The sequence below is a fragment of the Eptesicus fuscus genome, chromosome 12, assembly GCF_027574615.1.
Source record: "Eptesicus fuscus isolate TK198812 chromosome 12, DD_ASM_mEF_20220401, whole genome shotgun sequence".
NCBI classification, from domain to species: Eukaryota; Metazoa; Chordata; class Mammalia; order Chiroptera; family Vespertilionidae; genus Eptesicus; species Eptesicus fuscus.
The window spans coordinates 33,548,926-33,565,595 of NC_072484.1; the positions used below are offsets into that span (position 1 = coordinate 33,548,926).

Here is a 16,670-nt window from a genome sequence, read left to right on the forward strand (position 1 = left end):
AAATCCTAGTTAGAGATATAGCCACAAAAGCAAATAACTAATTTAAGGTGAAAGAAGATGTCGAGAAGACAAATTTATCCAGGTGAAGGGTGAGAGTGAGGGAGCTGATCAGGAGGACCTGTCTATAGAGGTTACCCTGACCAGCTGGTGTGGCTCAGAGGTTGAGCATCGATCTATGAACCAGGAGGTCATAGTTTGATTCCCAGTCAGGGCTCATGTCGAGGTTGTTGGCTCCATCTCCAATATGGGGCATGCAGGAGGCAGGTGATCAATGATTCCATCTCTCTCATCATTGATGTTTCTCTCTCTCTCTCTCTCTCTCTCTCTCTCTCTCTCTCTCTCTCTCTCTTTCTCTCCCTCTCTCCCTCCTTTCCTCTCTCTGAAATCAATTTAAAAAGAAAAAAAGAGATAACCCTTCGGTAGAAACCTGAATGAAGAAGCAAGTGACATGAGAGACATGGGTAGCAGGAAGTGGAAAGACTCTGAGGTAGAAAAGAAATTGATGTTCAAAAAAAAGAAAAAGTCCCTTGTGGTTAGGTGAGCAAGATGGCAGGTGAGGCCAGGCACTGAAGGTCTAAGGGGCTATGGTGTGGAGTTGGGATTTTATCCCAAGAGCAGCGAGAAACCAGTGGAGAATGTAGAGTGAGAGGGGAGTTAGGCCCCTTTGGCTGCCACATGGAGAACCGTCATAGAGAGGCCTAGATCATGACGAGGAGCCCAGAAAACTAGAGTATCTCCAGACAGGAAGAGATGGTGGCCTCTGCCAGTAAAATCGACAGAGGTGGTGGGAAGTGGCCAAACTCAGGATGTATTTTGCAAGCAGAGACAACAACATGATTTACTGAAAGTGTGAATGTGCAAATGAGGGATAGAGAGAATCAAAGACAGTTCCTGGGGTTTGGGCCTGGGCAACCTGGGTAAGTTGAGGGGCCATCTACTGAGCAGGAGGCTTGATGTGAGAACAGGCCTGGGCCTGCAGTTGACTATGGGCTCCACAAACCAGTATGACAGCGTGGAACTGCGAGGGCACTCTGGGACAGCTTGCAGCCTAGGGCTCCTGGAGGTGGCTCTTGCCCTCGGAGCATCTGTAAAAGGCTCTGACTCCAAATGCACTGCCAGGCCCTTTTTATAGACAATCAGCCTTGTTTGGTAGCCCGGGGCCTTAATGTCTGAAGTCCCTCACCCTCACGGGATCTCCGTTCTTTCCTCGTGTAGGGCAGACATCACCAACATTCAGCTGGACTATGGCAGGATCCAGATGTCTGTCCCTAAGGAATGGTTCTCAGCAAACATCTCCCTTGAATTTGACATTGACTTGAGAGTGTAAGTCATACAGAAGCAGGTGTAAGAGGTGCTCTTTCTCCTCACCGGGAACCTGGGAGCTGGGGGCGGGAGAGGAGTGGGGACAGGGGAGGGGGAGGAAATTTGGTAACCTGTGAAACCCAGATAATTCTGGCCCCAACCTGGTTTCAAATCTTGCTTTCCAAATTCACTCACGGTGTGACCTTAAGCAAGTCACTTCACATCTCTGAGCCTTGGTTCCTTCAGCTGCAATGTGGATGGCAATCACTGGTCGGTGGAGGCAGATCATTTGCTCATTTAAATCTCTGTGAGTTCACTACTGACTTAAAAAAGAGCAGCACTGTATCTCATCATCTTTCTCTTCTCCTGTTCCAACTATCCTTTAACATCTACTGCCTCAAGGAAAGGGAGGCCACAGCTCAACAGTAAAAATATAAAAATTAAGATAAACTCTCAACCTTTGAATTTCCAAGGCCCCTAATCTGCTCTATTAAGAGGATTTTCAGAAGCCACTCTGGCTAATAGCAGTGTCCTGCTTAATCACTGAGTACAGGATTTAACATGCTGGCTACATGGAGCCCCACTGTGCTGGTATGTTGAAAGGGACTAAGGCCCTAACCGGTTTGGCTCAGTGAATAGAGCGCTGGCCTGCGGATTCAAGGGTCCCAGGTTCGATTCCGGTCAAGGGCATGTACCTTGGTTGCGGGCACATCCCCAGTAGGGTGTGTGCAGGAGGCAACTGCTTGATATTTCTCTCTCATGGATATTTCTAACTCTCTATCCCTCTCCCTTTCTCTCTGTAAAAAAATTAATAAAATATATTTGGAAAAAAAAGAACACTTAGGGTTCAAGAGAAATTGAATATAATTTTTAAAAAGAAGAAAAGAAAAGGACTCGGAGTGTCGACAGTGCCATCCACACGGAGAGCCACTCTTCGTGTTGGCTGCGTCCACCTCCTGCCTTTTCTCTGTCTCCTGCCATTTGCCCTCTTCCTCCGCTCTCTCCTCCTCAGGCGGCCCTTCAAAAACAAGACTGCAAGGACACATTCTCAGTCTTCACCTTCACCCCCACTCACAAAGGCCATCGTCTTGGCAGCTGGAGACACCATGAGGGCCTGGTTTTAGTCTTGGCAGAAAGTCCTCCCATATCCACCCATTTCAATTCCAGCATCCTGGGTGACCTTTGGGTCGGAAGGCTCTCTGCTCATCCTGGACAGGGGTTATTTTCTTTGGAGTCTCCTCAGATGGCCCCGGAAACAGAACTTGCGTCCATGCACAGCCTCCCCTTCTGTAGCTACCAATATAAGGGCCACCACCACCCAGAAGAATCCCCGGAGACCGTGCAGGAGAACAAGGATTCGTGATCCTCCTCCTCCAAACCTGTGAGTGGTGGGCTTCCCTCTGACCACACCCCACAGGGTGGTCTTCAGAAGGCTTTGGGGCTAGAGACAGAGGACTAGGGCAGCTTGGATTAGCTAATATGTTGAATATAGCAAATTAAGAGATAGATGATAGGTAGATAGATAGATAGATAGATAGATAGATAGATAGATAGATAGATATTTATATTCAGAGAAGTGTTAAAGTGATGGTCAATGCAGAGTCATGACATAGTCCCCATTTATTTGTTCGTACTTTTATTCAGCAAAGAGTTATTCGTTGAACTCTCCTGACTACAGGGATTTTACTGGGGGCTGAGGATTAGACAGTGAAATGTCACCGTTCCTCCTCTAAAGAGTTCACAGCCTGGTGATACAGGCAGACAGGTCATCAGGTAATTGGCACCCAGGACTCTGAGCAGAGAACGAATGCAGAAGAAATGGTGGGGTGAAGCTCTCTAACATACACCCTCGAGAGGGGCCTACAGTAGGCTCCATAGAGGACACGATGTCTTACTGAAGCCAGAGAGTCAATAGGTTAAAAATGCAAAGAAGAGGACAGATGTTCCAGGCAAAGGAGCCAGCATATGGCAAAAACCTTTTTGTAAAGATCATGAATTTGTAGTCAAGTGTGACTTTTCAAATTGCAGCTTATCCACTCACGGGCTGTGTGTTTCTGGGCAAGGTGCTCTAGCTTTCTGAGCTGGGCTGCCCATCTGTAAAACAGGAGATAGCCACCTCTGTCTGAAAGGAATGTTAAGTGAAAGAGGGGGAGGTGCTCACTGAAAACTCCTTTTCGCTCTGGGTAATTCTCACTCCTGTTTCTCCTATGACTGTCCAGGTGTCAGCAGAAGATGTTTCAGCTTTGGAAGTTTGTTCTCTTGTGTGGCCTGCTCACTGGGACCTCAGCGAATCTTCTTGAGGGACTTGGCAGTAGCCTGAGTAATATTGTAGAGAGCCTGAAACCTATTGTTGATAAAGGACTTGAGAATGTTGAATGTGAGTCAATAAGGGTGATAGGTGGCACCCAGAGCCTCTTTCCTAAACATTATGCTGCATTTCCAGGGACTGCCACCAGGGGCTGCACTTTATGGGTGGTTTACTAGGAAAGGTGGTTAGTCACTTTCTGGCTCATTCACTTATTTGTTTGTTTGTTCATTTGTTTGCTAGTAGCCCTGCACACGAAATCTTGCGCCAGTAGCTCTCTGCGGGGCCTGGCTGCTCTGTGGCCAAGAAGCTCTCTGTGGCCCAGAGGCCCATCCACGGCCAGGCGCAGAAAGCCGTGGCAACAAAGCAAGCATTTCTGCCTGCTCTCAGCGGCCTGCTCTCAGCGGCCTCCCCCCTATCCCCGGGGACTGCAGGACTCCTGCAGGGCTGAGAGGACTGGGCACCACCATCTTGTGGCTTTGGGCGCCACCATCTTTGTGATGGACTGATGGTTAATTTGCATATTACCCTTTTATTAGATAGGATTTATTTATTTAAATTTTTGTTGATTTCAGAGACGAAGCAAGAGGGAGAGAGAGATACAAACATCAATGATGAGAAAGAATTATTGATTGGCTGCTTCCTGCATGCATCCCACTGGGGAATCAAGCCCACAACCCAGACATGTGTCCCAACCTGGAATGGAACCTTGACCTCATGGTTCATAGGTCGATACTCAACCACTGAACCTGGTGGTTCACTGGCTCTGGCCAAGCCATTTATTACTTTTCTATAAACAAGCAATGCTTAAATGAATATCCTTTTACATATTGTATCATGTATATACATAGGATAAGCTCCTAAAATTGAGATTTCAATAGTTCAAAGGATATTTCAATCTATTCCCTTGATGGCACTGGTATGGACAACTTAAATGTTTTGCCAGTCTCATAAGATGAAAGTCTGTAACTCATTTCACTTTACAGTCTCTAATTATGAAAGAATCCACTCATTTTTTCATATTTTAATCTTTTTATATATTTTAACTTAAGTATTTTGTTCATAACCTTAGCTTATTACTCTGGTGGGTTGTTTACTCTTCGTATTGATTTGTATTAACTCTAACCAGCATAGGTAGCTATATGCCTATTTTTATAGTTAACTGAATCTCCTTTTAATTCTGATTTCTTAAAAGAACTTGGCTTTCTTTTCATTTTCTGGAAAAATTAACAGCACATTGACAAACATTTTTATAGGAGTAAGTCACTTCTATACATGGCTGCCTTTCAAAAAAATTGTAAGGCAATTTTCAAAGATATAGAAGGGACCCCATCTTTAATTTCACTGCTGAGGAAACTAAGCTCAGAAACAGAAGTGTCTGAGTTAAGGTCCCCTAGTGCATTATAAGGCCAGACATAGTTTTATTTATTTATTTAATTTATTTATTTATTGGGGTTATACAGGTTTCAGGTGCACAGTTCCACAACACATCATCTGTACATTGTATTGTGTGTTCACCACCCCAACTTAAGTCTCCTTAGCTCCATAGTTTTATTTTAATTGGCATTCTTTGTTTGCATCATTATAACTAGGTAGATAATGTCCATTGCAGAGCCAAGTTGAAGTATTATGATTACATACCTTCTCCAGTACAGTCTTTTGTTTTTCCTTGAGTTAGTAATTGCCTTGCTGTTTTTCACTTGAAATATTTTGCACACATATCCTTAACTCTTTTCATATGCTGCCTTCTACCTCTGCCATGTCATGTATTCTATTAATGCCGCTTTTCACTAGAGACCTCCTATTAAGGCACTTTGTCTTCCTGCTCCTGTGTGAATGATTGTTCTCTGGGGCTGCTGCAACGCTATCATCCTGGGACTTAAATTTGTCACTTTTATGGGTTGGAGTCATATTTTTTCCTTAATTCTAGGTTTTCCATATCTTAGTTTATCCTCTCATTTTCTTTGACCTACTTTTTCAAACTTATGTAGACATCTCATTTAGAGCAATAGACCCCACCCCCTTACTCACTATTAGAAGCAGGTGTATAATCATTATCAATTGCCTGGTCAATTGATTGGTTGGCTTGTTGATTAAAAAAATGAGTATATTAGTATGAAAGCAGCATGAAAGGAAGAGGGGCTCTGTAGCTCTATGTCTTCAGGCATATTTCTTAAACTTTTCATTCTTATTTCCTCATCTGTAAAATGCAGATAATGTCAATATCTACCTCATTGGGTTGTCATGAAGATTAAAGGAAATAACACAGGCAGTCTTATCTAGTAGCTGGTACATAGTAATGGCTTCATAAGTGGTACATAACACTAAATAGCAATTATTTTTGTTAGCTATTCTTCATAACCTGAGGGACGACTTCAGCTCGCTTCAGGATACCAATGCTTGGCAAACTGTCACCGGCAAGTTCCAGCAAGCTAAAGATGTGTTGAATAATGCCCTTTCTAAACTATTTCCAAATAGGAACGTAGCTGCAGGGTGAGTTGGTGTTTCATGGTGGAGATCTTTGCTCAGAAAAAAAAGGGGGGGGAGTGGAAATATATGTCTTTTGGGGAGGGGTGTAAATTTAAGGTTAAAGGCAGAAAGGCAACAAAACTTGTTCTTCCCACAGAGCCCACGTGGTCTGAGGACAGGCCCACCAGAGCTTGAGCAAATTAGAGGCGGGGCCACATGACCAGTCTGAGCATCACATGGGTTTCAGCTTCCACATGGTGTAATGTCAGGGTCAGGGTGAAGGTTCTCCTCACTCTCACCTCCACCTGTTTGCTGGTGCCTGGATTCCCTTTTCCAGGGAATAAGACTTTCCTCTCCAAATATAGCTGAGAAGAAACTTTCAAATCCCCTCAGAAGAGAGGAAACTGAAATCCACTCCCACTGGCTCCACACATAGAATTTTGGAGTCAAAGACTTGTGAGTTCAAATTCTGACTCAAGCGATTACTCTTCCTTGGTATCTTGGGAGGAATCACAGCTGCCTGGTCCTCAGTATGCCATGCCATAAAATGGAGACAATCAAACCTCTGAGGAGGGCTATGGGAAAGACCAAAGTAGGCAAGGTTGATGAGGCCCAAATGTTCAGCATGATGCTGCATAGAGAAGTGCTCAGCAAATGGCTGTCATAGGAGTGACAAGGGTGATTTCTGGTTGTTGCACAGGTTGAAAATCAGTAATGTCCGCATCTTGGCTATGAAAGCCCAACCAGCTCCTGATGGCCAAGGCGTTCTCCTAAGGATCCCCACCACTGCTAATGTCGCCTTGACCCTGTGAGTATGCATTAGAATCTGGGATTTGGGGCAGGCAGTGCAGCATAGCAATGGTTCTCCAAACTAGAAACAGGCCCTTTTCCACACTGCCGAGTGGCCTTGGGCCTCAGTCTCCCCATCTGTAAATAAGGGAGCTTTTCCAGCTCTAAAATCCTAACCTTCTAATAAACTTTGGCCATAACCAAGTCCCTTTTAAAAGAATCCTCCATTAAATATGTTTCTGGAATCATAACATTTTTCTAATAGTAAATTTTGCAAAAATAAATAGATCAAACATTAATAACTCTTTGGCAAAATTTTCTCTAGCATTATTTTGTCTCACAAGATTCTTTTTAAATAGCAGTGACCATTATAGATAAATGCATATAATAGTGCATAGTTTATAATAAAGGGCATATGTGAAAAATAAGATTTTATTTTATTTTATTTTATTTTTCATTTGAAGCAGTACTTAGTGTCCAACAGAAACCACTCCATCTGTTAAACAATATCTCCTCTGCAAAGCTTCTCTTACTGTTGGTGGATAGATAATGAGACAGACAGTCACTATCACTGTGGCAACAGTACCAAGATTTTATTTTTTAATTTATTTTTTACTGAACTTATTGGGTTTACATTGGTCAATAAAATTATATAGGTTTCAAGTGTACAATTCTACAAGACATCATCTGCACTTTGCATGGTCCGCTCACCAGCCAAAGTCTAGTCTCCGTTCATCACCATTTATCTCCTCTTTACCCTCTTCTGCCTCCCCTCAGCCCCCTTCTCTGGTAATCACCATACTGTTCTCTGTGTCCATGAGAGTTTGGGGTGGGTTTTTTTTTTTTGCTTAATCCCTTCACATATTTTATGCAACCCTCCAGCCCCTTCCCTCTGACAGCCAGTCTGTTCTATAAATCTGTTTCTATTTTGTTTGTTTATTTTTTATTACAGTCCACAAATTCATGAAATCACATGGTAGAAAAATATAATTTTAAAGTAAATTAATTACTTTAAAAGAAACAGACGTGGGAAATTCTTGATAAATTGAGTACACTGTCAATTCATCATTTATTAGCTATGAGATCTTAGGATAGTTACTTAACCTTTCTATATCGATTCTTCCTCATTCTGAAATGGCAACAATAATAGTAGTTTCCCTTATGGTATTGCTATAATAATTAGATGGATTAATCCTGGTAAAATACCTTCTAACCATGCCTAATATAATCTGTGCTCAATAAATGTTACCAATTAATATTATTATTTCAATTATTAGTGTGCTGCTATATAAAATTTTAAACCAAAACTTGGAGACCAGGAGAAGAAGCCCTAGTGCAAATATGTTATATCTCATAAAGAATATGGGTAATGATGACATTATCCATAGATATCCTGAATAACGTCCACACAGGTGGAGGAACCGAGTGGGCGAAGTGAAAGGTCTTCTAGACCTCTTCTCACTGTGAATCTTATTGTCTGCAGGCCTCTCATTGGGCAGACAGTCCACCTGAGCGCTTCCTTGGACATCCTGGCTACCGTCAACATTGAAACTGATCCCCAGAGTGGTGAACAAAGAGTGGTCATGACAGATTGCGCCAACGACCCAGACAGCATCTCATTCACCTTGCTGGGCAAGTAAGTCCCATCCATCTTGAGAGCTGTGCTCTCAGAGGAGCGAAGGACCCTAATTTCAGCCCTCTTCCTATCCCTGGGAGATGGCACAATGTGGTGAAAAGGGTTCAGGCTCTGCAGTCAGCCAGGCCTTGGTTCACATACCAGCTCTGTCACTAACTTGTAACTTTGCCAGCAACTTAACTCCTCTGAGCCTCGGTTTTCATATATGTATGTAAACTGAAGATGACAATAATACCTACTTATAGGCTGCTGAGCTGACCAAATGATAAAATACAAGTGTTTAGAATAGAGCCTGGCACATACTAAGCTCTCAGTAATAACAGCATCCATGCTGATTTTGTGTCTCCTTGTTCTCCCCATGATGACTCAGGCAGGAGTGTTGACCTCTCCAACTAGAATCATAAATTTGCTCACTTTACCTTTCAGCTCCAGCACAGTTTTGCTTCTTGCTTTTTGAAGCTCTGTTGTTAGGGGCATGCTTATTTTGGATTGAGATATCTTCTTGAAGAATTACCCCTTCATTGTTATCTCAATCATCATCACCATCATCAATTGTATGTACCTTCTTGTCTCTGATTGGGAGGAGGAAGAGGAGTAAATGTCCATCATGGGCTCTGATTTCAGATTGTCTCCAAATTGTTCTCCACCCACTGGAAAATGCCTAAAATGAGAACTTAATCTTGAGAACTTAATTCTATCTATTTAAATCACTGTAAATCCACAAAAATCTACATCTTAAACTGTGTGATTGAAAGAGCAGGTTTTGTCTCTGGAAGAGGGTTGAGGGAGAATGGGTGACTGTGGCCATGGCAGGGGCCTGATAAATGCTCTGGAAATTGAGGACTGGAGCAGGTTGGCTTTGGCAGGGAATAAGGGCCAATCCACCCTACCTCCACCAGGGGACCTGAGCACAGGCTGCCTAAAGACCCCCTGAAACCAAACAAAGGCTCCAAGGTCCTATGTCAGTTGGAAAAGCTGGCATGCAAACTCAGAGCTCTGAGCCCTGCTGGACACTGCTTTGCCGGTCGCCCCAGGGAATTCCTCCTGCCCACTGGGTCTCAGTGTTCAAATCTATAGAATGGCTTTCCACTCTACTGCTCCAAATCCTCTCAGGGCTTTTCATTTCTGCGTTGGATGGAATCTCAAACCCTCCCCGTGGCCATCAAGGCTCTGCCTGACCTGCCCCATCCTCATCTCACTTCACTGTCTCCTTGTTCTCCCCTGGCAAACACACTGGACTTTGCTCTGTGCCTCTTTCCCACCTCCAGACCTGTGCAGGGCTGTCCTCCCTACCTTCCCCTCCCCTCACCCCACCTCAACAGACTCTCATTCTTCAGAGTCGAAAACAGGTTTCCTCCTCTCCAAAGTGCCCACTCCCACCCTTCAGAGTACTTATTACAAGTTGTCCTCATACATCTACTTGTGTGTTTACTTCATTCATTCTTTCAGCTACAGATGTATTGAGCACCTACTATGTGCCAGACAGGCAGTGTTCTGAGCTCTGGAGAATTTACTGATAAGAACAGATCAGGACCCTGCTCTTGTGGTGCTTTCTGTCCTGAGGGAAAGGCAGATAGGCGAGCACTCAGCCCCTTAACTAAGTGCTCTCAAGGAAGATGTCAGATGGCATAAGCCCTGGGCAGAGCAGCATACTTATCAGGGAACCACAATACAAAGCGCTCCCTTAGGGGAGTAGTCAGAGGGGGCTGCCCTGAGGAGGGGACAGTTACTCTGAGAGTTGAAGGTGGAAAGGAGCCAGCCTTAGCAAGACTTGCTTAATGTTTGGGTACCAGGTTAAGAGGTGTTTGTGCTTCACTCATCCTATGTCCCAGCCTTGCTTGGTCCTTGGACATCGTTGCTGCGCTATAACATTCATTGAATGAAGGGGATTGTGATGAGATTCTCATGAGGCATTGGGATGAGTCTCTGGTCAGACATCCTATATATAAAAAAAAAGGGTAATATGCAAATAAACTGAATGGCAGAACAACCAATCAAAGCATAATATGCTAATGATATGCTAAGGCTGCTCAAGGCTCGCTATGATTTGCACTGACCACCAGGGCATAGATGCTTTGACCGGTAGGTTAGCTTGCTGCTGGGAACTGGCCAATCAGGATTGAGTGACACAGGTCGGACGTGCTCTGGAGCCCTCCCGTGGTCCCTCCCCAGCTGGCCAACCTCCCGTGTCCCTACACGGCCCCAATTGTGCATCCGTGGGGCCCCTCGGCCAGGCTTTTGCCCTCTTACAATCCGGTACCTATCAGGGGATGTTGGAGAGCCGGTTTAAGCCAGATCTTGCAGGCCACTCCCCTTGGGAAGGTGCCAGACATAGGGCTCATGGTTGGCAAGCGCTGCTGTGGCAGCACGAGCCTATCCAGATAGGGACTGATTGGCTGCGAGCCTGCAACAGGCACAGTGGGGCAAGGATGAGCGGGTGTGGCAGGTGGGAGCTGCAGGTAGTGTTGGACTGTTGGTTTCAGCCCAATCCCTGCAAGCCACCCAGAGGAACCCCACCTGTGCACAAATTCATGCACCGGGCCGCTAGTGGGATCATAAGTGAGGATTCCCCTGGATAGAGGGAGGCTGTCTCTGTGCTTAGAAATGCACCTTAGTGTCCATGGGGTTTGTTTCCCTGCCTTCAAGGTGCTCTGCCATCTCCTACCCTCTCCCCACTTCTCGCTGCTTGGCGGCTCTGCTCACTCGAGCATGTTTTATTAGTTCTTTCTCTTTTCCAGACACAGCGCATTGGTCAACAAGCTCACAGACAATTTAAGCAGCTTCCTGAGCAAAACTGTGACCTTTGTGATGCAGAACCAGGTGAGTCCCCACTCCTGGGGGCCCAGAGCCAGGCCTGGTGGGGGGCAGGGCACATTTACGGGCCTCTCTGCGTTCCCTGGGCCCCCTTCCTTCTGAGGCGCAGGCTTCATTGGGCTGTCAGCTGGACCCTGCCCCTCTTTACTCAGCCTGGGGGGTGCGGAAGGGGGAGCAGAGGCCTAACATCAGCTGCAATTACTGGGTCCCAAACTTGAGCTATTTGTCATATCCATGTACTAATAATGTGTGTTTAGCGAATGCGTTCCTTTAACTGACACAACTCCATTAATTAAATTTATTTAAATACACTTATTTTTAAAAGAAAAGTTCATATCCCTGCCATTCATAGAAATTAATATCACTTATACTATAATTAATTTAAAAAATAAACACAGACCTATAATAAAATAAGTATTTTATTTGCACATCATTGAAAGCCATATGTACCATGTGCAGGATTCCTGTGCCTCATATGAAACTGTATGTAGCATGTGCCAAAGTTCCAGAGACTCTGAAATCGTTATTCTAGAAAGGGCCTAGGAAGCTTGGTCCACGAAAGGCAATACCGGGGCTGGAGCCACGCCACTCACTGTGCGGCCCTCCAGCTGCAGCACAGGCCTCGCTAGAAGTGCAGACCGTCAGGTCCCACCCCAGGCCTGCAGAATTGGAATTTTCATTTTAACCAGATCCTCAGGGAACTGCACACAAAATCATGAGAAATGCTGCTGTAGGGTTCACAGGGCCCCATTTGACCCTAAAATTCCAGGGTTCCAAAGTTCAAGGTTTCTAAGATTATAGGTGTCTGGGATGTGAACATTCTATATTCTCAATGCTCTGGGATTGAAGGTGGTAGGTGGTAGGATCCTAGCATCCTATGGTGCTCTGATTTCTGACTTCTCACTTTCTAGTGTCCTAGAATCCTAGGGGTTCTAAGAATCCATTGGAATAGCCTCTCCGTGAGTGGCCAGCACTTTGTCCCCAGTTGATAAAGAATCTGTCCTTTTATCTCCTTCCCCACCTCTTCTTCCTCCCTCTTTCTTCCGCAGATATGCCCAATGATACGAGTTTTCGTCTCCACCCTGGATGTGAAGGTTATTCAGGATATCATCAGTAAGTCACACCCTGGGGAAGCAGAGGCGTTTTCTGTGCAGCCTTCCCAGGGAAAGCATACAGCTCTGAGCCCGCCCCACAGGCAGGTCTGGTCAGGGGAGCCTGGAGAAGCAGAAGGACCCACTCCTAAGTAAGTTGGGAGAGTGTGGCTGGAGGGGTCCTTGCAGAATGGAAGGAGTTCTGTGGGCCTCTGAGATCTCTCTACTATCATCCCTTGGAATACCCACAGATGGTGCCTGGCAGAATGATGGGAGGAAGAGCATGGGCCAGATCTGAGTTCAAATCCTGGCTCTGCTACTTAGCAACTGTGGGGCCTTGGTCAAGCGGCTCTGCCTCTCTCAGCCCCCATTTATCCTGGGAAAACACTATTGTAAATATTATGGGGTTGGTGAGTGGATTAAAAGAAAAAGCACAAAGAGCCTAACGTTCAGCAGACACTGCTAATCAACACCTTCCCTTCTCTTTCCCTTCTTATGAGGAGCTGGGGTTTCTTCTCTAACCACTGCGGGCTTTCTTTAGCTTTTGGATCTCCAGGCATGTCTGGGGTTGCTGGGGATACTGAAGCAGTAGAAATGGATCAAGTGAATGTGTCAGGGTTCTGGAGGTGGCCCTTCCACGAAATAGCTACAGGTCCAGTTCTTTGGGCAATCCCTCTGCATGCACCATCTCATTGGATCCTCACAACAGCCCTGTGGGAGTGGTACCATCATTGTACCCATTTTACAGATGAACAGACTGAGGCTCAGAGAGGTGGAGTGATATGCTTGAGGTCCCATCACTGTCAGGCTGATCCACTGAAGAGTGGAAGCCTTTGGGGTCTGTTTTCTATTTGGTGGAGAATGAGGCTTCCAATTGATTTTGTTCCTCCAGATAATAGTGAGCCGGGATCCGAAGTGCCAGTCCTTGCCTGAAGAGGGCAGATGAGGAGGACTGCTGTAATGCCCCAACTGGTGAGGAGTCAGGCTTGGTGGCCCATGCTAAGGGAGGATGAGGTTCCTCCTTAGGGGACAATGGTAAAGCCAAAGCAAGGATTGGGTTCCCTTATTTCTCTTGAAGAAGACTGAGTCCTGATCTTGCTGATCTTGGTCTTAGACTGAGCCTTGACCCTAGTCCCAAGCTGAGCCATAATCCTGGTCATACTCTAAATTCCATACCTTAATCACGTACCTCGAATGAACCTGGATTCTAGTCACAAGTTGAGCGTTGGCCCCAGTTAGTAAGCCCTAAAATTAGTCACAGATTGAGCACTGACCCTGACCTCAGACTGATCCATGCTCTTGATTATATACAGAGTCCTGAACCCTGACTCTAGTCCTGGGCTCTGGTCAGTCTCTTTACACCTGCCACTGTTCCTAAGGTGAGAGGAGGGCAGAGTGAGGGCATAAGGATGCCAGGGAAAGACCCCAAACCACAGGTGCCAGTCCCCTCTCCAAGGCCTTAGGCCCTGCAAGGTATTATGGGAAAGAGCTTGGGCAGTAGTATGTGGTGAATAGCAGGTGCCAATTAGGGTCCTTTTGCTGTCAATGGCCTAACTGCTCGTGGTCTCATTCCACAGTTGTTTGACCGTGTTTCCTTGCAGTATCTCCCCCTGGGAAAATGCTGCCACCATCCAACTGGACTGAAAGCCTGAGACCAGAAGGAACCCTCTCAGCTACTCCTTGCCTTCACAGTTGAGACAGCAGTCTATGCTCATCACCTACTCCCCCAGCAATAAAGGCCCCTTCTGCATCATCTTGTGTGACATGTTGCATTCCTTCCATTTGGGATTTGGGGAAGGAGGTGCAACTAGGGCAGCAGAGACCTGGATCAAGAACTGGAAGGGCCCTAGATGGTTTGGCTCAGTGGATAGAGTGTGAGCTTGGGGACTGAAGGGTCCCAGGTTTGATTCTGGTCAAGGGAACTTGCCCGAGTGGTGGACTCAATTCCGGTGGGGGGCATGCAGGAGGCAGCCACTCAGTGATTCTCTCTCATCATTGATGTTTCCGTCTGTCTCTCTCTCTCACTATCTCCCCCTTCCTTTCTGAAATCAATAAAAAAAGAAGAAGAAGAAGAAGAAGAAGAAGAAGAAGAAGAAGAAGAAGAAGCAGAAGAAGAAGAAGAAGAAGAAGAAGAAGAAGAAGAAGAAGAAGAAGAAGAAGAAGAAGAAGAAGAAGAAGAAGAAGAAGAAGAAGAAGAAGAAGAAGAAGAAGAAGAAGAAGAACTAGAAGAACTAGAAGGGGCATCTGTGACTATCCAGCCCAACTTCTTGTTTACAAATAGGGATACTGAGGCACAGAGGGCAAGAAACTGACCTAAAGTCACATAGCCAGCCTGTGGCAGTGGTGGAACCCTTGCATCATCTACTCACAATCAGCGGGTACATAGTGAGCACTTACTCTAGACTAGGTAGCAGTGGGAATAGGACAGTCACATTCCCGGGAAAAACCCACCGGGTGCTTCTCTTCATTCCTGGTCAGGGCCTCTGAGAGGACTTGTGGAGCATCAGGGAATACCTGGTCTGACTGCACTCAGGAGCTCAGAGGCCTGGGCCACGTGCTGGCATGTCCATCCATGTCTTTGGAAGGGCGAGGGCTCCACTGGAGCTGAGATCTCTTCAAGCAGTGCCTGAGAGCGCCCAAGGCCTCCAGCCCCAGAGCTCACCCATCTCTCCTGTCGCCACCCCTAAGAGCCTGTGCGCCCACCTGGCAAGCTGCACAAAAGCCCTGCCTGCCTGGTGAGGCCAGGGCCCCAGTGGTGTTCCATTGTCCCATGGAGACCAGCTCCTCTCTCCACCCAGGGCCCCTCCATTCATGCCCCAGAACTCAGTGGTCCCCAGGCTGCGCCTGGCCGTGGTCGAGACAGTGTCACTGCGTATGCTAAGACCACAACCATCATGGAGGGTTGCCTTTGCTGGCACAGGGAACCTCATTAATGGCTCACCACACCCTTATACCGAAACACCATTCTTGTTCCCATTTGTGTGGGCAGTAACCAGTTTGAGTCAGTGGCAGGCCTTTGTCCACGCTGTTCCATCTACCGGGGCACTTTTCCTTCTCCAGCTCTAGCTGGCTAAATTCTCCTCAGCTGCAAGACTCTGCCCAGGTAAATGGGGGCCTCTCCTTAATGCTCCCTAAGAAAAGCACTGTGCTTCCCAACTTACAGGTCTCACCAAGTTCCTTGGTCGTTACCGTCCAATTCAGAGAGGGTTTTCAGGACACATTAGTTCTCATTACCATGGTTCTCACCTTCTTTTTTAAAAAATATATTTTATTGAATTTTTTACAGAGAGGAAAGGAGAGGGATAGAGAGTTAGAAACATTGATCAGCTGCCTCCTGCACACTTCCCACTGGGGATGTGCCCATAACCAAGGTACATGCCCTTGACCGGAATCGAAACTGGGACCCTTCAGTCCGCAGGCCAACACTCTATCCACTGAGCCAAACCGGTCAGGGCGTTCTCATTTTCTTATTCAATTCATCTGTCTGCCCCATGAGCCATGAGATCCTTGAGGGCAGGTATCTTCCTCTGCTCAGCAGCCCCAGAGCCCAGGGAGGAAGCAGATACAGTACAGGCACTACCCAGGTGGACTGAATAAATGTGTGAAGCTGGTGAACAGGAAAGTTCTAGCACCCCGGGATTGTGCGTGTATAGAAGACTAGTCATTATTTTCTATTAACTAGGGCCAGATACTTGACATTTGAGACAGACAGATGGGCCAAATGCAAGGCTCCTAGATTAGTCAAGCCAGGACATAGAGTAGGTGCGGCCAAGGCCACTCAGCCCCACAGGGACTGATGGGGCCAATGAAGGGGAAGGGGGCAAGGTGAAGAAGCGAGGAGGCATTCCCCCATTGTGAGCCTGGCACTTCCCAGACTGCTCCTCACCCACTCAACCCAACCTCAACGAGGGTTGAGGGCTTCTTGGAGGTGGTGGCACCCCATGAAGGAGGCTTCAGGGAAGAGGAGGACCCTGAGGGGTTGAGGGGACATCTGCCATAGGCAATATATGGGAAGAAAGAAGGCAAAACATGAGTGGACCCCAAGTCATCTAGGAACCAGAGCACCAAACTCTCATGCAGGCTCTTTTGAATGCTTCCTGCGGTTATAGAAAGGCTGGATCTTCCCAATGTTTGCACAATCTTTTGGGACAACCTCAGCATCAGATTTATGAACTTTATGCCTTGGAACATTTTATGACCTCAGAAACACATCACAAAATTATTTACCAAACCAGTTCTTTCTATTTACACGATGAGAGTGTGT

At 46.3% G+C, this 16,670-nt stretch overlaps 2 protein-coding genes and 1 non-coding gene across 3 annotated transcripts in view; 2 read left to right on the forward strand and 1 right to left on the reverse strand.

Annotated features, from left to right (window-relative positions):
* Positions 1-2,665, forward strand: part of LOC103285792 (BPI fold-containing family A member 2) — a 42,003-nt gene extending 39,338 nt beyond the window's left edge. The window contains exons 8-9 of the mRNA XM_054724274.1: positions 1,221-1,323; positions 2,596-2,665. Of these exons, the coding sequence (XP_054580249.1) occupies positions 1,221-1,323; positions 2,596-2,665 (173 nt within the window). The remainder of the gene's footprint in view (positions 1-1,220; positions 1,324-2,595) is intronic.
* An 869-nt stretch (positions 2,666-3,534) lies between these two features.
* On the forward strand, positions 3,535-13,375 carry LOC129150966 (BPI fold-containing family A member 2-like). The gene is made up of 7 exons (XM_054724340.1): positions 3,535-3,679; positions 5,956-6,100; positions 6,777-6,884; positions 8,349-8,501; positions 11,240-11,321; positions 12,365-12,428; positions 13,299-13,375. The coding sequence occupies exons 1-7, from the start codon at positions 3,535-3,537 to the stop codon at positions 13,337-13,339; spliced, it is 738 nt and encodes a 245-aa protein (XP_054580315.1). The 3' UTR covers positions 13,340-13,375.
* Positions 7,322-7,514, reverse strand: LOC129151035 (small Cajal body-specific RNA 13). Its single transcript, XR_008557844.1, has one exon. It is a non-coding gene; the product is annotated as a small Cajal body-specific RNA 13 (non-coding RNA).
* Positions 13,376-16,670: the final 3,295 nt, after the last annotated feature.

Bases quoted from the DNA above. Each gene is read 5' to 3' on its own strand.
- LOC129150966 (XM_054724340.1), top strand. From the start codon at position 3,535: ATGTTTCAGCTTTGGAAGTTTGTTCTCTTGTGTGGCCTGCTCACTGGG. The intron at 6,101-6,776 runs GTGAGTTGGTGT...GTTGTTGCACAG, and splicing joins AATAGGAACGTAGCTGCAGG to GTTGAAAATCAGTAATGTCC. The intron at 11,322-12,364 runs GTGAGTCCCCAC...TTTCTTCCGCAG, and splicing joins CCTTTGTGATGCAGAACCAG to ATATGCCCAATGATACGAGT.